This window comes from Lactuca serriola, chromosome 5 (genome assembly GCF_051521515.1).
Source record: "Lactuca serriola cultivar US96UC23 chromosome 5, Lser_US96UC23_V15, whole genome shotgun sequence".
Taxonomy (NCBI): Eukaryota; Viridiplantae; Streptophyta; class Magnoliopsida; order Asterales; family Asteraceae; genus Lactuca; species Lactuca serriola.
Window position 1 is genome coordinate 100,258,565 of NC_136412.1, and position 22,796 is coordinate 100,281,360.

Below are 22,796 nucleotides of genomic sequence, written 5' to 3' on the forward strand. Positions count from 1 at the left end.
GATGCAGGAACTATCTGGTCAACTTAACGAACTGCTCAGCAAGGGCTTCATAAGACCCATCTTCTCACCTTGGGGAGCACCGGTCTTGTTCACTAAGAAGAAAGACGGATCATTCCGTATGTGTATCGACTATAGAGAACTCAACAAACTAACAGTCAAAAATTGTTACCCGTTGCCTCGCATAGACGGTCTATTTGACCAACTGCAAGGGGCGAGCTACTTTTCTAAAATTGATCTGAGATCCGGATATCACCAGTTACGAGTGCTAGAGGAGGATGTTCCGAAGACAGCCTTCCGAACTTGTTACGGACACTACGAGTTCGTAGTGATGCCATTTGGATTGACCAATGCGCCCGCAGTCTTCATGGATCTGATGAATAGAGTATGCTGACCTTACTTGGATCAGTTCGTCATTGTATTCATTGATGACATCCTGATCTACTCCCGAAGTAAGGAAGAGCATGGCGATCATCTGCAACAAGTTCTAGGAACTTTACGAGCGGAGAAGCTCTATGCGAAGTTCTCTAATTGTGAATTTTGGATCCGAAGAGTCGAATTCTTAGGACATGTGGTAAGCGAAGAGGGAATCCACATGGACCCATCCAAAATTAAGGCCATTGACAACTGGTCAGCACCGAAGACGCCTACAGAAATTCGTCAATTTCTAGGCCTCGCTGGCTACTACCGCAGGTTCATACAGAACTTCTCCCGAATTGTGAAACCTCTTACAACACTGACCCAGAAAGGCATTGCCTTCGACTGGGAAGAGAAACAGGAGAGAGCGTTCCAAACGCTCAAGCGAGCCTTATGCACCGCACCAATACTATCCCTCCCCGAAGGAATAGAAGACGTCGTAGTCTATTGCGATGCATCGAATCAAGGGCTCGAGTGTGTTCTGATGCAGCGAGGTAAGGTCATCGCCTATGCCTCGAGACAGTTGAAGACACACGAAGTTAACTACACGACCCACGATCTTGAACTAGGAGCAGTGGTGTTTGCTCTGAAGATCTGGAGACATTACTTGTACGGAACGAAAAGTACTATTTTTACCGACCACAAGAGTTTACAACACATATTCGATCAGAAGGAGCTCAACATGAGACAACGACGGTGGGTCGAGCTACTCAGTGACTACGAATGTGATATTCGTTATCATCCGGGTAAAGCCAACGTAGTAGCAGACGCCCTAAGTCGGAAGGAATATTCTGGTCGCAGGGTCAAGTCATTGTCAATGACTATCCATTCACACTTGTCTACGCAAATTCAGGCGGCCCAGCTTGAAGCTATGAAACCTGAACATGTGGCGAGTGAATCCCTCAGAGGAATGGATAAGAATTTAGAAGCCAAGGGTGGCGGAGCCTTATATTTCATGAACCGGATCTGGACACCGAAACACGGTGGTTTCCGAGACTTGGTCATGACCGAAGCACACAACACTCGGTATTCCATCCACCCAGGTTCAGATAAGATGTATCTGGATCTTAAAAAGCTATACTGGTGGCCTAATATGAAATCAGATATTGCTACCTTCGTAAATAAATGCCTTACTTGCGCAAAGGTTAAGGTCGAGTACCAGAAGCCCTCTAGTTTAATACAACAACCAGAGATTCCAGAATGGAAGTGAGAGCGGATCACTATGGATTTCATAACCAAATTGCCTAAGACAACGGGTGGACTTGATACGATATGGGTCATCATCGATAGAATGACCAAGTCTGCACACTTCCTGCCTATCAGAGAAACTGACAAGATGGAGAAACTCACGAGAACATACATTAGGGAAATCGTACGACTACATGGTGTACCTATATCCATTATCTCCGATAGAGATAGTAGGTTCACCTCAAGATTCTGGCAATCGCTACAACACTCCCTGGGAACAAGGCTGGACATGAGCACAGCCTACCATCCACAGACCGACGGACAGAGTGAGAGGACCATCCAAACACTGGAAGATATGTTGAGCGCCTGTGTGATCGACTTTGGAAAGTAATGGGATACTCATTTACCCCTTGTCGAGTTTTCTTATAATAACAGTTATCACACGAGCATTAAGGCTGCTCCATTTGAAGCCCTCTACGGCCGAAAGTGCAGATCCCCTCTGTGCTGGGCTGAGGTGGGTGATACCCAATTAGCTAGGGGGCAAGCTTCTAACAGTACTCTCACCGGTCCGGAGATCATTCGGAAAACGACAGAGAAAATCGTTCAGATCCATGAACGATTGAAAGCCTCTAGAGACTGACAGAAGAGCTACGCTGATAAGCGAAGAAAACCTTTGGAATTTCAGGTGGGAGACCGATTCCTTCTCAAAGTCTCACCCTAGAAAGGCTTGATACGCTTTGGTAAGCGTGGGAAGCTAAATTCGAGGTACATAGGGCCTTTCGAGATTCTCGCAAGAATCGGCCCCGTAGCTTACAAACTCAACCTACCCGACGAACTCTGTAACGTACATTCTACATTCCACGTATCTAACTTGAAAAAGTGTCTGTCCGACGAGACTCTTGTAATCCCACTCGACGAGATCGAGATTAACGAGAGCCTCAACTTCATGGAAGAACCGGTAGAGATCATGGACCGTGAGGTCAAGAAGATGAAGCAAAGCCGTATCCCGATCGTGAAGGTTTGCTGGAACACCAAGCGAGGACCGGAATTCACTTGGGAACGCGAGGATCAGATGAAACTGAAATACCCTCATCTTTTCGCTTAGTTATTTGTAACTTCTTATTTGCTTAAATTCTAATTCTGGGACGAAATTCCTTCTAACGGGGGGATGATGTGACAACCCGAAATTTCCATTTTTGTACGAACATTATCAATTCAATAGAAGCTAGACCAGTTACAGTGAATTTCAGACTTTTCCGAATAAGTTTGAGTATATTAGGGTTTACGTTTAAGGAGATATCAGGAGAGTGGATGCACTTGGGTTAGTGAAACTCGAGTATTTCAAAAATTCATAATATTAGAGTTCATTTCCAGAATAAAAATATTTTCGGCCAAAAATATCTCAGGACTATAAATAGAATTCTGAACCAAATTCATTCACTATTCGCATTTCCAACTAGAGAAAAGCCATTTTGTCTCTCACGGATCTTCGGGTTTTCATCCCAAATCGTGAGTACACTTCTCTAGTTGTCTTATAATGCTTATTATGTGCTTAATAACATAGATTACATATCAAATCTGTGAGATTCGGGAGTTTGCCGCCCAAGAACGTTCTTGGAGAGTAAACTCCAATATGAAGCTCAAATGCTACCTAGTCTTTTCCCCATGATAAGTGACAGACTTAGGCTTATTTATAAGTGTATTTAAGACTAGAAAACAATCAAAAACACCAAGATCTAGGTGTTCACAGCCCAAGAAGTTCTTGGACCGTGAACTCCAAAATCAAGGGCCAAAGAGTGTGTTAATCACTCCTAAAGCCTTGGACATTAAACCCTATTTAATCCTAGCTAATTTGTGGACTTTAAAACATCAAATACACCTCCCCAAAGTGAGTTTACGGCCCTAGTAATGTTCTTGGGCCGTGAACATCAATAAAGGGCACCAAAGTGTGCCTAGGGTCTTCATTTGCCTTAAACAACTGCCTAGAACATATCCTATGTGAGTATGGGACTTGAAAGCATCAAAAACATCATTCCAAGGGAGTTTACGGCTGTAAAATCCAAAGGAATTGGCCTTGGGGCCGTAAACTCCTCAAAGGAGTGTTTCTATGCCCTAAACCCTTTCAAGAATCAAACCACCAAGTAGAACTTATTCTAGAAATCAAGTAGCACTTCAAAGCAAATTATATCAACATGTTTGAGAGCTTACGGCCGTAAACTCAAGGGTTTACGACCGTAAACTCCTTATGTGGGGTTTATTGAAGAGTAAACACATATACAAGGTCCTTAAGAACTTTAAACCCCTTTAGCCTTGTCCCACAACAACTCAAATGCAGCCCTTAAGACTTAAAACACCTATACAAGGTGTTTACATGTTCAAGAGTGTCCCAACTAAATTTATTAGTTATTATTTGGCTAATTAGTTATATACATGTTCATTATATGATAACTAGGCTCGTGCGTGTGTACAAGTCTCCGTTTTCCACCTAAAACAGTGTCCGACACTCCATCCAATCCACTCACCACATGTGAGTTCATACCCCTTTAATTAACCTTTGAATTACTTTTAAATGTTTTAAATGCTTTTATGGGGGGGAATACAAGTTGAATATTTATAGTTATTACATCAATCACATATGATTAATAACTATAAAACCAATGATTTTAATATTGTTCACACTGTTTATCAAACTATTTTACTTCAAACTGTTTTACAAACTCTTTTACGTATCAAATACTTTTACTTAAACTTTGTTACACTTATTATAAATTTCATGCCCGTATATGTATAGTTATATAAGTAATGTTTAAAAGACTTAGGAAGGCTATCCACCTTGTTTCCTTTTCCTCGATTTGGATGTGGTCTGATAGGATATCGGGTACTCGTCCGAAGGTCGTTTAAATATTGATTATATATCATGTGTACATATATAGACATAAAACTGCTTCCATATTCATGCGCACTAGTTACATCATTAATAGACTACCATCGGGGTAGCACAGAATCATACTTATACTATTGCTAGATCATTGAGTCAGTTCATTCATGAGTCAATACGTATTACTATGAGAACATATACGTTACATTACTATGAGTACATATACAACTATACTAGATAGAGAACATATACAACTATACTAGAGAAAGAACATATACAACTACACTAGATAGAGAACATATACAACTATACTAGAGAAAGAACATATACAACTATACTAGAAGGAGAACATATACAACTATACTAGAGAAAGAACATATACAACTATACTAGAAGGAGAACATATACAACTATACTAGAGAAAGAACATATACAACTATACTAGAACAGTACATTACATTACATATACATGAATACGTTAATTATTGTGATATGAATCGGAGCATGACTTAAATGTCATGGCCCGAGTTGTAGCCAGAGTCTCTTGAAGGGAGAGCGTGAGTTTGCGTATAGATCTATACTGGATTGACTATCCTACACCTTGCTGCTAGCTACAGCCGGACCTGCAGGTCTGCGGGTGCCAAACGTCATTCCGTTTTACAACCATTCGTATGTCGTTGTTACCAGTCAATAGTATGGTACAATTAATCACATGATACCTTAATATAAATCCGGTTTAAGGTAGTTAGTACAGCAGTAGTTCTTATAATACAACACTACAGTACTACAATAATTTACCCATTACATATATTTAGTGATTATGCCACTTAAACATTAATGTACAAACTATATTTTGTTAATGATAGTTACACTTGGGAAATTACACACTTTTACAACAAACGAACATACAAAACAGTTAAGCCTTGGTAGAAGGCTACTTTAATAGAAAATATAGGTTTTTCTGAGAGATTCAAACTTTTAAGAACATATACATACATTTTACAAACGTACACTTGAGACATGTTCAAACGTTTTGATAACAAACACCGACACTAAAATACTTATGAACTCACCAGCTTAATGCTGATAAACTCTTTCAAAATAACTTGTATTCTCAGGTCGACAATAGATAGGTACCTAGGCCAGCTTTTGAGAAGGTGGAGTGCATCCAAGACTCATCTTATTATTTTGATTTAAATTATTTTTGGTGTCTATAACTGTTCAGAACACGCTTGTATTAAAATTATATATTTAATGCAATGGATGATGTTGTATGCTTGTTTACTTTTACTGTGTTGCGATACTTTACATGACGTCCTCCGCCCCAGAATGTTTTCGCCGTCCTTGGTTTTGGGGTGTGACACTGAGGCAGTAAGATCGGAGAACCGTAAGAGAGAGCGAGTTATCGGTCAGGTATCAGAGTTCGTAACCGATAGCAAGGGGCTTATGACCTTCCAGGGTCGGATTTGGGTACCGTTTGTTAGAGGAACGCGTACCATCTTGATGGAGGAGGCGCATAGATCGAGATTCTCGATCCATCCCGGGGCCACTAAGATGTTTCTGGATCTTAAAAGGGAGTATTGGTGGCCATGTATGAAGAGAGATGTAGCGTGGTTTGTTGAGAGGTGCCTAACCTATCGTAGGGTTAAGGCCGAACATCAGAGGCCGCATGGCAAGTTGTAGCCACTGGAAGTCCCTGAAAGGAAATGGGAGCAGATATCCATGGATTTTATCACCAAATTGCCGAGAACGGCGAGGGGTGTCGATGCGATTTGGGTGATAGAAGACCGTTTGACAAAGAGCACTCACTTTCTTGCCATTAGTGAGAGTTCTTCTACGGAAAAGTTAGCAGAGGTATATGTGAGAGAGGTGGTATTGCGGCATGGGGTGCCGATCTCAATTGTGTCAGATCGAGATGTGCATTTCACTTCCAGATTTTGGAAGAAATTCCATGAGGAGTTGGGTACGAGGTTGCATTTTAGTACCGCATACTACCCACAGACTGACGGTCAGAGCGAGCGGACGATTCAGACGCTCAAGGGCATGCTCCGAGCATGCGTGTTGGATTTTGGCGGGAGTTGGGACACATATTTGCCCTTAGCAGAGTTCTCCTATAATAACAGCCATCATTCGAGCATTGGTATGCCGCCTTTTGAGCTGTTGTATGGGAGGAGGTGTTAGACTCCCATTTGTTGGGGAGAGGTAGGGCAACGAGTGATGGGTAGCACAGAGATTGTGCTTCAGATGACAGAGCAGATACAGCGGGTCAGGCAGAGATTGTTGACCGCTCAGAGCCACCAGAAGAGTTATGCGGATAGACGTCAATCCAAGCTTGAGTTCCAGGTCGGTGATTATGTTCTCCTGAAGGTATCTCCTTGGAAAGGAGTGATTCGATTCAGGAAGAGGGGCAAGCTAGGGCCCCAGTATATTGGGCCGTTCAGAGTGATCGCGAGGGTGGGCAGGGTAGCGTATCGCTTGGAGCTACCTGCAAAGTTGGAGTGGATTCATAATACCTTCCACGTGTCTCAGTTAAGGAAGTGTATAGCCGACGAGTCGGCGGTGGTGCCATTAGAGGACATTTAGGTGGATGCGAGCCTGAACTACGCGGAGAGACCAGTTGCGATTGTGGATCAGAAGATCAAGGTTCTGAGGAACAAGGAGGTGCCTCTGGTACAGGTTCAGTGGCAACATCGGAGAGGATCCGAGTTGACCTAGGAGCCAGAGCGTGAGATGCGGGAGCAGCATCCGGAGCTATTTCAGGGATGAGACTTCGAGGGCGAAGTCAGATTCAAGTGGGGGAGAATTGTAACATCCGAAATTTCAGGTATTATATTTATTCATTTTTATTTCGAGTTTTGTGAGAGGACTCGGCGAGTTGGTGCGTAGACTCGCCGAGTAGAGACGCGATTTCTCACCCGGATTAATGACCGGACTCGACGAGTCGCATTGGTGGACTCGGCGAGTCCGTGCTGTTTAATGAAACCCTAATTTCTCGGGTTTGGGGCCTATTTAAAGGGCCTTATGGCCGTCATTTGTGCTCAGCAACCCCCAGAGCGAAACCCTAGTGAACTTGAGCATTTGGAGTGAGAGAAGGAGCCATTGTTTACCTTGGTGGTGTTGTCTAGCAAGGGAAAGGAAGCTATAGCCAAGAGGAAGCAAGAGGGTTAACTTCCTGAAGACCTGAGGTCCAGAACATCACGTTTGAGGTATTGTTTTCGAACCATTTTCTGTTGAGGTGATGTTCATGTTGATTTAGGGCTTATTGAGCCCTTTTGTGACTAGATCTAGTGCTCCCATGGTCCCTTAAGCGAGTGAGGTTCTGGATCTGGACCCATGGAGGTCCAGAGTGCCTCTTTGTCCAAGCTTTATATGAGTCTATGGAGGTTTTGGTTTGGGATCATTATGTTTGAGGTTAAAACACCATTTATGAGTCAATAGGTGTGATATGAGCGCCAAGACATAAACTTTACGTGATAAATAAGCTTGGAAAGACTGGATCTATGAGTTAGTGGAACAGATCTGACCTCAGAAGGTCGTTTGGGTTGTGCATGGAATGCACTCGTCGAGTCCATTGGCATACTCGACGAGTTGGAGCGAGTGGTTCCGTGTTTTCGAACCAGGGGTTGAGGAACCGAGTTGGGTGAGTGACTCGGTGAGTCGGAAGGGGATTCAGAGGAATCGGGTCCCCGAAGGGACTCGGCGAGTCCACGCCAGACTCGGCGAGTTGGGTTGACTGTTGACCGTTGACCAGAGTTGACCGATGTTGACTTGATAGAGTTAGTCAACCCTAGTTTGGAAAGTGTTAATTAGAGATGTATTTGTGTTATAGGAGGACTATAGCTTGGGTGATCGAGCACTAGTGATTTCAGGGATTTACAAGTTACCGAGATACGCGAGGTGAGTCTTTTCACTATACTTTACCTTGAGTAGGTAATTAGAGTTATGTGATACAGTGTTGTATGCTATATATGTGTTATGTGTTGCACTGCATTATTCTATGTGATTTATGCTGTGCATGCTATAGAGTTAGAACCGGAAGGTTCACAGAGATAGAGCCTGAGGGTTCATAGAGTTGGGTGCACGGACCCAAAGAGTTATAGCCTCGAGTGGCTAATATGTGTTATATATATGGTATTTTGGGGAACTCACTAAGCTTTGTGCTTACAGTGTTTGGTGTTATTTGTTTCAGGTACTAGTGAGGATCGCGGGAATGCGCCGGCCTGATCAGTACACACACGAGATTTTTATGTTATGAGATCTTGGGATTTTTATATGCTATGGATTTGAGTTTCAAACAATGATGTTTTTATGAATACTAAATGAATTATGTTTTTATAAAATGCGAAAAATTGTTTTGAAATTTACGGTGTTACACCCAATAACTACATAATTCCTTAAACCTAGACGAACACTCCTCGATACCTCAACGAATCCGACAACCGCAATCGCTTCCCATGATACATCACCCAAATCCTTAAGTCCTTTATGCTAGTGACAATAACCATAACCCTCGCGATAAATAAATCTCCTTAGCACCTCCAGTGACCCACCAAACTAATGCGAATGGCACCACCATCTTCTTGCTACCACTCATTCCCTAACAATGGTAGTGATTGAACCTAAAAGTTCTTCCATAAACGACCTGCCGATCCCACCAGATCAAAAACTAAAACAACTGAACCCCGACTTTAATAGACAACTAACCCGATAATCCTGACCAGTAACCTTTCAAACAATACCCCTGAATTGATCCCATCAAAGAACCAAAATAGCAACCAAACACACTGAAACCCGCTCAGCAAGATACAACCCCCTAGTAATTCATAGCATGCAAAATGGCATATAACAATTCTTGATGATATAACCCAAACAATTAACTGAGAATTAAACCAAAGATAATGCTTACCTAAACCGATACAAAATTCCAAGCAATATGAATACTGATAATAACCAAGGAGAAAGCAAAAAGGATAACATACCTGTAATAACACCTGATGGAACCCTAGTCTCCCATATATGACATTGCAATGCTCGGCTCCTCTATATTGGGGATCTTTCCCTACCCTCACTACCATCGGTGATCCTCAAAGTAACCGGAGTAGGTGCACTCACTGCTCCTCCCCTCAGCACCAAACAGTCGGCCTTCTTGTGACCTGTAACGTCCCAAAATTCGCGACTAAAAATTTCTTTTAATAAAACATTACTTTAAGCAAGGTCATCAATCTAAACATAAACAGAGTATTAATTTCCTAAAGACATGTTTGTTATCAGAGTAAAAATTCCCAGGCTATCTAATCTATGGTGTGTGCCATGCGATCACCCCGAGCTCTTCCCTCCGCTACCGGAAGTACCTGAAACCAAAACTGAAAACCGTAAGCACAAAGCTTAGTGAGTTCCCCACCCTACCACATACCATGCATAACCACATACTGCATATACTGGGCCATACCCGCTATCCTGGGACCTCGCCCGCTACCTCGGGCCTCACCCGCTACAACGGCCCCGCCTGGCTTTGAGCCCCGCTCGGATAAAGATCTGTTTCACTTAGGCATCGCCTGTCACAGGGCCTCGCCCGCCAACAAATAATAACACATAAACATATCACAACACATAATCTAAACACATACAAACTGATCCTGTCCTAAGGCCTCGCCTATCCTAGGCTTCGCCCCTGCCCTGCTACTGATGAGTCATTGAACCTCGTCCATGCTCCTACTGATTGTGAGATACGGGCCCAGCCCATACTCACTCTTTTCCTAACTCGGGCCTCGCCCCTGATCTGCTGCTAATGAGATGTGGAACACCATCCACACTCTGTTGTTGGTGAGTTACGGGACCTCGCCCACACTCACCTCCCTAACAGGCACATATAAGCATCACACAGACAACAAGTATAAACTATCACATAAACCATTCCTTGGGCACCCGCCCGCTACCATTGGACCTCGTCCTGAATATCATACTAGCATATTGTGCCTAGGGCTAACCCTCGGGTCTTCTACTCATAACTACATGGGCTGGCATTGTGGCCTTAGACCCATTCACACAAAGGGAAACTCACCTGCACTGGTTGAACTTACTAATGATCCCACTAGCCGCTGCCCGACAACTCTCTGAACTCCTGCTCCACTCACTCCCCGAGCTATCAATATCAATGCAACACTGAGTCTAACTGACCCCCGAAAGACAACCAAGTCAACTCTGGTCAAAGTCAAAGTCCTGGTCAAAGTCAACCTTCCAGATCAACCCTACTCGCAGAGTCACCCTACTGACTCGCCGAGTTCATATGTTCAGAGTCCTTCCATTCGTGACTCGACTCGCTGAGTCAGTCCATGACTCGCCAAGTCTACCGATTTCCGAGTCCTGACCTGTCCAACTCACCGAGTCTCTACTCGACTCACTGATTCGAGTCTCAACTCGAAGGGGTTTGGGGTTTCACGACCTGACTCGCCGAGTCCAAGAACAGACGCGTCGAGTCCAAGAAAACCTTCAACAGACTCGCCAAGTTGTTCTTCCAACTCGCCGAGTTCCTGCCCAACTTCATCTGACTCGACGAGCTGTTCATCCCACTTGTCGAGTTCCTTCAAATCTTCATGCTACTCGCCGAGTCCACTCAAAGGACTCGTCGTGTCTATTCAGATCACCATACATGCAGAGGACTTTTGAGTCATGCATGGACTCCAAACTGTAGATCTACCCTTCCCAAACCTATTCCTCACGTAAAGTTGCAAACTTTACATGTAGAAAAGGAGATCTAGGCAAAATACACCATAAACTAGGGTTTAAGGCAAAGAGGCTCCATAATCAACTCAAGAGCAGATACTTTATGCTTCTCAAGACCATAATATGCTTAGATCCGAAGTAGCAACTTCAGATCTGGCTTCTAACTCAAATGGATACCATTATGGCTAAAAAGCCCCAAAACTCACACATAGATCTAGGTGCAAAAGAGTCCAAGAACTAGTTTATTACCTCCAAATGCTCAAAAATATCTTCCCAATCCCAGATCTATAGCCCCTTCTTGCACCTCCACGATCCTTTTTCCTTCTCCAAGCTTTAATGCACTCTTTAAGGCAACAATTGGCTCAATCAATGGATATGGCGGCAAGGGTTTGGTGTTCTGGGTTAGAGAGGCAGTAAAGGAACCCTAGGGAAGAGAATGAGGCGTTTAAATAGGCTCCAAGTCCCGAATTTAGGGTTTTCCTCGCACAGACCACACTCGCCGAGTCTCCTTGGCCGACTCGCCGAGTCACTCACTTACTCCTCTACTCGGATCCCGCTCGGACTCGCCGAGTTCCTCCTTGAACTCTCCGAGTCGTCCCTTAAAGTTAGGGTTTTCTTTCCTTTCTTAGCCTTCCAGACTTTGGGTGTTACAACTCTCCCCTACTTAAACTAAACTTCGTCCTCGAAGTTTGCTATGGCCAGCCGCCTGCGCTCTGCCTCCAATACCCCACCAATTATTCCAACACCAGTTGCCTACCTTCGCTGGTCTTCCGCTCGATCATTCCGACTAACATTAATCCTTGCGGATAATCATCTCGGGTCAACCCTGACCTTGAACATTCTGGAAACGCAACTTACTCAACCGACAATCCTTCTGGTACTCATCGAGTACTGCACTGAACCCATAGGGGTTCCCCTTCTTTCCTTGCGCGATTCCCTTGCCTCCCCAAGGCAATGCTCCATAACCAACTATTTCCTCTGTCACTGTGAAGATCCTATCTTCACCAATCCATTACTCCCGCTACCTCCAGTACGGGTCATTATCGCCAGTATCCACTGGGCAATTCTTTCTACTATAATTTGGTGTCTAGCACCCCACGATCAACTATCTGAATTCCACCATACGCTGCATACCCGCACTGCTACTGACTAGAAATTTTGCTATTTCTCATCTGACTTCCGGATGAACTGAGACCACCTTGGTCCCTACCAACCTATCAATATCTGGATTACCGCCTCCCACCAATCGCTGACCCAACACAACTACTAGTCGCTCTCAGCGACTTTCGAAGAAACTTCGACCACCTAATACTGCTCAATCTATTCTGCCATACTGGCACTACAATTTCCTGGGATCCCCGACCCCTTATCTTGACACTAAGGTCCCTACCAGGTCCTACCTGTGCTGCTAAAACTCACGGGCCTCACCCACGGGTCTCACCCGCCTTTATCCCTCTAGTCCTACTTGTTTAGCCATTCTCGCTCGGGCCTCGCCCACGGGTCTCACTCAACTATATCCTGGAGCGGCCTCTCCCAAGGTCTCACCTCTCTAGGGCTATACAGGCAAACCCCCTATCATTCTCATCCACTACCCATTCCTGATCCCTATATGATCACTAGGAGATAAGGGTCTCGCCCCAACTCCGCCAACGAAGCTACTATGGAATGCTACGACTTGCCTGCAGTCTTACATCACCTTCCATCGCCGTCTGCTAGTGAATGCTATGGATGTCCTGTAGTCTTACAACACTTCCCGCTACTGACTACTAGTGAATGCTACGGCTGCCCCGTAGTCTTACAACAGTTTCCACTACTGACTGCTAGTGAGAAAACACCCCACTCTATCACTCCTCTAGATCCTCCTTCTGACTCACTCGAGTCCTACAACAATCTGATTATTTTTCACACTCAAAATCAAATTGGTATACAATGTCACTACACCGAAAAACATTTACAAAACGATACACCAACTATATCGACAAAAAATAAGAGCAAGCATGTCTTCGATAACAATGCATACTTATTAATTGCACACCCCTTCCCAACGTGACTTAAAATAATTTTTCCAAACTTGGAAAACCAAGAGAACTCAAACCATTGGGGAAGCTAGATGTCATAGACTTAACAAATGTGTTTTTGTGGAAACTTATTTTAAACACATGATCTACCATTTTGAAATGGGCAAGGTTATCACCGATAAAGAAATTGAAAAACATACATATTTCCCTCATTTAACAATCTCTAAAACATTCGAGTTAGAACCTTCTTGATAGTGACAGTGATACGGTTTCCTTGAAATTATCATACAAACGCTCAGTGTCAATGCAAACAAAAACAAGAAAACTCCGCTATGACAAGTTGATACCTTGTTGTCCATTAATACCATATCCACACTCTTTAGTTGAAACGATTTCAAATGAACATGTTGCTTCCATAAACGAACAACTAGTTCTTTGAACTTTCGTTCGTCGACAACAATATTGACATCACTAATCAAATGATATTGTGAACCTATCTAAAATACTACTACAATTTCAACAATTATATCTACAACAACAATTAAATCTACAAATGATACACAACATCCCTTGTTTATAAGTTAACAAACAACAACTAACATACTAAATTAATGAACAAACACCTAAACAACTCAACCGATCACAATACAATTTGACGACAAAATAATTTTGACCATATGTAAACAGACAAAAACTACCATCACAAGATCATAACACAACATGCCATCAAACGGCCAAAATACTTGTATTCGCAGACTAATGAAGAGCGTATTTCAAAATCGAATAAATACTTTGGAAGACAAAGACTTACATTAGGCACACTATGTCCTAAAAATGTTGTTCCAACGACAATTCAACACAAATAGTATTTAAGTTATATAAGATATATATTTGTTAAAAGAAATATTATAATGTTTTTTCTAGTAAAGATCCAAAATGCGTTATGATTTTCTATTTTTTTTAGTTATACGCCATTGAGACATAATTTTTGTTGAGGTTTGAAGAATGTTTTTGTGACAATCATCCATTATTAGCTCTTACACAAACCCCAAGGTTCCCTTTCTCCGGCGTATCCACCGTTTGCATATTCTTGCCTTTTCCTTTATTGCGTGACCTTTTTTCATCATATCAAAACGACCCCCACCACCACCATGTCCACCACTATTGAGTAATGACTAAACCCTCATTTTATAACCTAAACGGAAACTTATTTCGTTACCAGAGTTTCAATTCATTCATCTTCATTCTCTCATAGTTAATGCACATTCTTCTGGATCCTTATTCGTCAACACCCATTCACATTTTGCCTTTCTAAATGGTTCCAAGAAACATTGCTTGGATTTCACTGTTTTCTGGAGTAATTTGTTGATTTAGCGAAGTGGGTTTGTTTTTGTTCCTCCTTTTTGAGCTAGTTTCTGAAGAAAACACGCAATCTTCTGTTCAAATACTTCAAAAGTTCGTACTTTTTGGAGTAATTTTAGGTACATTTGAAGAATGGGGATAGCGAACTCAAAAGCAGATGGCTGTGAAGCTTTGCGTTTATGCAAAGAACGAAAGAAATTCATCAAAAAAGCAATCGATTCAAGGTATGATTTTGCAGTTGCTCATCTAGCTTACGTTCAGTCCCTTCGAAGCATTGGCATTGCCCTACGTCGATTTGCAGAGGCCGAAGTGTTGTTAGATGCATCTCCAGCCACAGAAATCGAAAACCCCCAAACTCATTCCTCAAACCCATCACCATCTCCGCCACACCTCGGTGGTGTCGACGCCGGTGCTTCAGATGGCAGTCCTGCTCCCCATCAGCCTCCTGTTTCAAGTTTAAGTTACATGAGGTCCGGTGGGACTAACGCAGTCACTGTTAGTCTTAATCCATCCAAAATTGATATCAGCACTAGGGTTTATGTAGACGATGTTGATTCCATGTCCTTCACAATGCCGCCGCCACCACCACCACCTCCGCCGCCTGAATCAGCCTCCTCTTGGGATTACTTTGATCCTACCGACAATCATGAAAGCTTCAGCTTCGTGGGCCACGATGGATTTCATGTAAATTTCAATAATATGAGTGTGCAGAAACAGTTCCCGATTAACGATTCCATTATAAATGAAGGATCTATAACACCTCCTGAATCTTTAAAAACGGATCATAATGGGCATGATGATGGTATTCCGATTGCTCCAATTTCACCAACAACAGTAGAATCTGATACCGGAAATGATGCAGTTTCTGGAGCTTTGATCTGTAGAACTTCTCAAGCAGAATCGAAGGATGATAGTTGTTTAGGTGAGGGAGAAAGCGAGGATCCTTCTGAGTTTATCACACATAGGGCTAAAGATTTTCTTTCAAGCATTAAAGAAATTGAGAGTCGATTCTTTCTCGCATCGGAATCCGGGAAAGAAGTTTCAAGAATGCTTGAAGTAAATAAAATCCAAGTTGGCTATTCCGAGGCTAAAGGTATTGCTACATTTTGTGTTTCATTTTTGAAAAAAATAACTCTTTCTTTTATTCTTCAAATTCTATTTGTTAAGATTAAATCTCAAAATTGTTGAATGTAGGTAGCTCGACTGCATCAACATTGTTGTGTGTGAATTGTTGTAAAGTAAAACCCGCACATGTTTCACATGGTAAATATTGTAGCTTCCATTTTCATTTGTGTTGTGAAAAAAGTTTTGTAGCTTTAAAAAATTTCATGTTTCAATTTTGTAGAATCTCCACATGGGCCAAGAATCATTACATGGAATCGATCGATGTCTTCACATTCATCATCATCAAGAAATCCTTTAGCTGCAGCATCAAAAGATGATAATGATGATAGTGGAAGCGATTTCATAGAAGAGTTTTGTATGATTGCAGGAAGTCACTCTTCAACTCTTGATAGACTCTATGCATGGGAAAGAAAGCTCTATGATGAAGTGAAGGTATTTTATTAGATTGCACTTAATCAGAACAAAAAGAAGGATTAAATGCAAGAAATAACAATTTACTTTCTTGAAATTGTTTATCATAGCAAATTACTTCTGTTTTCTTCCTATTACAACATTGTACCTTGAAAGTACATTATTGTAATAGGAAAAATTGAAAAAAAAAATGAAAGTAGGATGTTATAATTATTTTTTGTTATATCATTCTACTTTTATTTCGTCATTGCACTTAAAAAATGAAAGTAGGATGTTATAATTATTCTTTCTTGTTGGGATGTTATAATTTGAAAATCTAGCCAATGGCTAAGGCTAGATTTTCAAATTATAACATCCCAACAAGAAAGAAAAGTGGAAGTACGATGCTATAATTGGTTAGATTTTTCAAACTATAATGCCTTCATAGGAATTCTTTTTTAGAATAGAATTAAATTAAGTGAAAGTACGTTGCTATTTGTTGTAGGCGAGTGAATCTATAAGGAAGGAGTATGACCGAAAGTGTGATCGGCTTAGACACCAATTTGCAAAAGATCTTAAGAGTCACGTGATCGATAAAACTCGTGCTTTGGTTAAAGATTTGCATTCAAGGATTATCGTTGCATTGCACACCGTTGATTCCATATCAAAACGAATCGAGAAAATGAGAGATGAAGAGCTTCAACCACAACTCTTGGAACTCATTCAAGGGTAAGGTTCATTTTCCTTTCCTAATTTTCAAATAAGGAAAATGAAACTAAAAAAGATTTTCTACTCTTTTTATTAAAGCATTTTCCCTGGTTATCGGGAAAATCTCTTTTAATAGCAATCTCTTGTAGGTATTGAACTATTATTTTTTCTCAACTTATCTTTGGTTTTAACAATTGAATTCCTCGTGCAGATTAAATCGTATGTGGAAGGCAATGCTCGAGAGCCATCACACACAATATATAACCATCCAATTAGCCTACCATTTAAAAAATTCAAAAATCAAAAATCATCAACAAGATTCAAAACTACAAATTATATCCGATCTTCAACACGAGATTGAATGTTTCGGTTTAAGTTTTACCAACATGGTCAACACTCAAACCTCATATGTTGAATCAATCAACAACTGGCTACAAAATTGCATCATACTACCAAAGGAACGTGTAAAGGGTAGACGACCATTTTCGCCTCGAAGAGCCTCAGGCCCTCCGATTTTCGTTATTTGTCGAGATTGGTCCTCCGGGATTCAGACCTTGCCAGCTCAGCAACTGAGTGATGCCATTAAAGGGTTTCTGACAAATCTTCATCGGGATTCGGTGGTGGAGGAAGTTGACCTTAAACCAGAGGACGGAGAGGAGATTAATGATGACATGGCGGCTGTGAATTTAGGAACGATGCATTTGAGTTTGACCAAAGTTCTTGATGGGTTGACCAAGTTTTCGGAGGCTTCGTTGAAGATGTTTGAAGATATTAAAGAGAAAAGTGAGAAGGCTCAAAATGTGTATTTGAATTACAGGCCACCACCTAGGGCTTATAGTATTTGAAATTGTCGCATTTTGAAATATTTCATGTAGAAATTGAGAAGTGTTTTCCTTTTGATATTTTTTTTGAAGGAATAGGGAACTTAATTAATCTTTTATTATAAGTTTTAAGATGTAGACTAGCTGTAGGTTTTTTATTGTGATATTATGTGTTCCTAAATATCCGATATTTCTTTTACTATTGGTATATCGAATCATATAGGATCCATCCAGTTATAGCTAACCAGAATTAAGTTGATCACAAATAGGTTAAAAATGTTACATGGCTGAATTGGATAGATTATATATTATAATGTTACATAGTGAAAGTATGTTTTCATTTTTTGTATTTATTTTTTTTTTTTCTTTTAGCACAGCAGAATTTTATTACAAAACTAGCAAGAGGTTTGAAAATTACATAGAGATAGCTAGAAGTGGGTTTGAAAACTACTCAACCCAACTAACTTTAACCTTATTATTCGTAATATATACAAATAAATTGTAAGAAAAACCAACAATGTTGTCAAAGAGTAAAGCTTTAATAAACTATTGAATCTCCGAATAACACACCATTTTTCAATATCTTAATATCACCCATAACGCCGTATGAATACTGATTCCAACGCTAATTTCTTACACATATTAATCGAAACAACATCAAGCCAAGTAAAAAAGATCATGTAAAGTATCCATACCCTGTAACACAACATCCACCAAACAAAATAACCTTGTCATATGAGCAGTGGTGATTCAGGATTTTAATAGGTTGGGGGCACAAAAAGGAAATCAAATATAATTTATGGGTCGAGTCAAAATGATTTTAAGCACCAGTAAGAGTAAATTACATGAATGGTCCCTGCGGTTTAGGATAATTTACGTGTTTGGTCCATAACTTATTTTTTTAACTTGGAAGGTCCCTACTATTTGTGTTTGTTACGCGTTTGGTCCATGTCTTACCTAAAAAAACTATTTTTACCTTGATTTTTTAATCTATTTAAATAAACACACCTCCAATCCCACCTCCCTCACGTTTCCTTACTTAACCTACCATATTTTCCTATTTAAGTAATATTATTTTTAGGTAAGATAGGGACCAAACGCGTAACAAAAACAAGCAGTAGGGACCAAGCGTGTAACAAAAACAAACAATAGGGACCTTCCGAATTAAAAAAATAAGTTAGGGACCAAACGCGTAAATTATCCCAAACCATAGGGACCATTCGTTTAATTTACTCTTCCAGTAACAAAAAAATGTTAACTACAAAAAATAGTTAACTTGCATGAAGTATAATTTTATAGATGTCTAATAAAAGGTGAGAGTTTCTAATTCTCAAAATTCAAAATTTAGGTTATTTACAATTACTTGAAGTTGAGTAGGTTTTTGATTTTTAAAATTAAAATTTAGAAACTTATTCATAACATGTTATAAGTTCCTAGTATAACTTATTTTTGTAATAATTTTACTTCAAACTTAAATATATCATGTCCTATTTACTTACATATATAAAATAGTATGTGTAAAACCCATGTATTACATGAGTTCATTTTAAAGAAAAAAATTACGAAATTCTAAACATTTGAGAAGTTGAATTTATAGGAAAAAAATAAATAAATATTAAATTATTAAAATTAAATTGTTTGTTTTTCTTTTAAATTAAACAGATAATTTAGATAAATAAATAAAGAAAACTAATAAAACTTTAATTTAGAAAATTTGAAATTAGAAGTAAATCAATTAATGAAATTGATATGCATTTATTATTATATTTATTGCAATTATTATATTTAAATATCATGTGAAAATTAATAAAATGAAAAAAAAACCATGTGGGAAAAAATTAATTGAAAATAACCACAAAATAAAATGTGGCTAAATCAATAAGAATGCCACATGTGGCAAAAAATTCTTTATTTATTAGGGAGGATGCAAGATCCTTTTAAATTTGGTTTTGGAACCTTAATCGTTGTATTGGTGTACTAAAACTGTATTATAAAAAATATATTATTTTTGTGTCACAAAAATAAATTTTGGACTCCTTTAATATCTTAAAAATATTAATGATTATTCTAGTTTTCATGTTAGAAAAAAAATTGTTCATTGAGAACTTTCTGTGGTTTTGGTCCCCGTGGTATTCACAAAAGTATTGATATGGTCCAAAAAGTTTTCAACTTGAATGGAAGGTCCAAAATCAAGAATTTTTCGTGGTTTTGATCCACTGAGAACTTGAAAAGACTATTTTACCATTTACATTTCTTTTTTCCATTTTTAATTTTATATCAATACCTTTTCAAATTAAAAATAAAAAAATATTCTACCCATGGTAACCCCCTCCCTCTCTTTTTGACTTTCTTTCTCTCTTTGACTCTCTCTCCCCTTCACCTTCCAACCACTTCTATTTCTCTATGTTAAGCATGTTAACCTGCAAAACTCACATCTGTCCATCATGTTCTTCAAAATAACAGATCAAATATCAAAACACAAAAAAAAGAAAAAACACTTCAAACATAGATACACATACCTGCAACTAAAAAAACAACTACAACTCAAAAAAACCCATCGTCCCCTGTATCTCTCTCTCTCTCTCTCTCTCTATATATATATATATATATATATATATATATATATATATATATATATATATATATATATATATATATATGATCTGCAAAATCCCTCTTACAACACATTTAATATAATCGATGACTACACAAGAATATCATGGAGTGGTGGGGGGGGGGGGGGGGGTTAATCTAAACCATTCAAGCCAGAAACCAACTTGTAACCTTTTTGAAGCTAGACATCCTCACCAGAAAATGGTAGAAATCGTTCTTTGAGATATGAAGAACAAAAAAACTATGAGATGGATCAGACAAATGGAAGAAGTAAACAAATTGATTCCCATCCCCCAACCCATTCCTGTCTCTCCCTCCTCCATTCTCATGCTGTTGGTTACTCCAACACTAACAACCAATTGAAGAGCATTGGTTCCTTAGGAATCCCAAAATTGAAGACGCAACACTAAACCTAATAAAGTAAAAACGGGTTTTCTTCGAAGGAGATCAGAGTTGAAGCAAGCCCCACTTCTGGTGAGCATAATCAAGAAACCCAAAATAGAAAAATTAGGTTTTTTGTCAACAACTTCTCAACCATTAGAACCGATCGAGATGCTCGTCCTAAAGTACAAACAATATTCGTTTTCGGCCTCTGTGTACCTATTAGTTGCGGGCTTTGATCAGTCGCCATTTGATCCATATTCTTTCCGATCGATCGCCTCTGTTATCTACTCCTTGGAAAACACCACCCGCTCCTCCCTCATCAGCAACCTGTACATCCCTTAGGGACAACAAAATGGGTCGGTGCTGGAATCTTGGCTTTTCTTGTTGGTTCTAGTTCTAGGGTGTTTTGGTTTGTGATTAGGTAAAGAAATGGTGAAGTGAAGGAGTTTGATAGGGTATCATGTTGGAGATGGGGGATTCAGGGGAGAAAAAACGGGATAAATGGGGAAAATAAAGAGAGAGAGAGAGAGGGGGGTGGGGGGGGGGTACAAGTGGTGTGGGTGGGCCACTTTCTTTTTCTTTTTCTTTTTTTTTTTAAATGTTAAAAAAAGAGTAAAGAAATTCAAAAATAAAATTAAATGGGTAAAAATGTCATTTTAACTTTTCTAGGGACCAAAACCACAAAAAGAGTTCGATTTTGGACCAATGGTGCAAGTTGAAAAGATTTTCGACTCTATCCACATTTTAAAGATAACCACAAGGACCAAATTTGCATTAGTTTTGTTTTTTTATCTGTTTTCAACAGTCGTATTGGCTTTTCTCTTGAATCGGTTTTGTTGATAAATGTTTGCTATGAAATCTTGGTTAGGCTCGTATTATTGTTATTGACGTTGGATTGGATAAAAAAATAAAGATTTCGTTAAATACTTTTTGTTGTATATTGCAAAAAATTACATTTGCAGGATGTTCACCACATTTAGGTTGGAGATTATCTAGTATTGTTATGTTGTGGATGTGTTTAATGTATGTTGTAATTGGTAGATTTCCAAACTCAAGTACTTTAAAAAGAAATAAAATGAAAGTATAATGTTGTATAATGGTGTACCCGGGCAGATAATTCGAGGGAACCCAAAACCGGTCCGGTACTTACAAGGTCGGGCATGAAGAAACTACAACTTGTCGCAAATGAATCTAAGCTCAAGTAACCATGCACGAATCTTAGAACCATATCCCAAGAAACATGCAAAGGAGAGGATACAAAACAATAAAATCATGAAAGGAGAGAAGCGTAACTGCTAACAAACTGGGTAATCGACGAAGAACCAAACATGACTATAAACCCGTGGGACCACGAGTAGCCTATAAATACATCAGAAGCACGATAAACAGATATGGGAAAATGAGAGCAAGAACCTTCACGTACAACACCATATCATTTTATTACTCGCAATCTAACTTAGGCATCAGAGAGCAACAACGAGGTCCAAACCTTGGTATGGCTATCTGACCTAGCATTTGCATATCTTGTGCAGAGCGGAATACTGGATGCTTATTAGGCCAAGATCCTTCAGTGATGGTAGAGCTAAACATGCACTTGGAGTTCACTGTAATAACATTGGCACCATCCGTATTATGAGGGTGTCAGAGTAAAAAACCACAAAGATACCCAATAACGACTAAAGTGACACATACAAGGCAACATGGAAAATGATCAACTGAAAACAAAACACTTTCTCCCATGTGTAGAAGAAAGTGAAACTGAATGTTCACACAACATGTTTAAAAAACGGAAAAGAAAATATCACCTGTCACCAAAGGAACGAGCCAATACGTATATATGGGCGCATATATGATATAGGCATCCAAAAAATATACTATTGCAGTGGCAGTTCAACCAAAATCATGTATGACCACTACTACTCAAAGTTACCAGAGCTAACATGGAAAAAGATGAAATGGCCGACAAGACACTTAACAAGTTTCACAGGACACTCTGCGTGGCCAAAAGGAATACTGTCACACCCCGAAACCGATGGAAGAAAACGTTTTGGGGTGGAGGACGTCATGTAAAGTATCACAACCAATGTACATAGTAAGCATAGTAAACACAAAACATTACATTACATAGAATCATTACATTTGCTTGAAAGTAAGGTAATACATGTTTTATAG

The 22,796-nt window shown here is 39.8% G+C and overlaps 1 protein-coding gene across 1 annotated transcript; it reads left to right on the top strand.

Moving 5' to 3' along the window:
- The first annotated feature begins 14,207 nt into the window (after window positions 1–14,207).
- Window positions 14,208–17,752, top strand: LOC145052827 (bZIP transcription factor, putative (DUF630 and DUF632)). The gene is made up of 5 exons (XM_079000726.1): window positions 14,208–15,676; window positions 15,778–15,846; window positions 15,929–16,140; window positions 16,604–16,827; window positions 17,018–17,752. The coding sequence occupies exons 1-5, from the start codon at window positions 14,716–14,718 to the stop codon at window positions 17,649–17,651; spliced, it is 2,100 nt and encodes a 699-aa protein (XP_078856852.1). The 5' UTR covers window positions 14,208–14,715; the 3' UTR covers window positions 17,652–17,752.
- The last annotated feature ends 5,044 nt before the right edge of the window (window positions 17,753–22,796 follow it).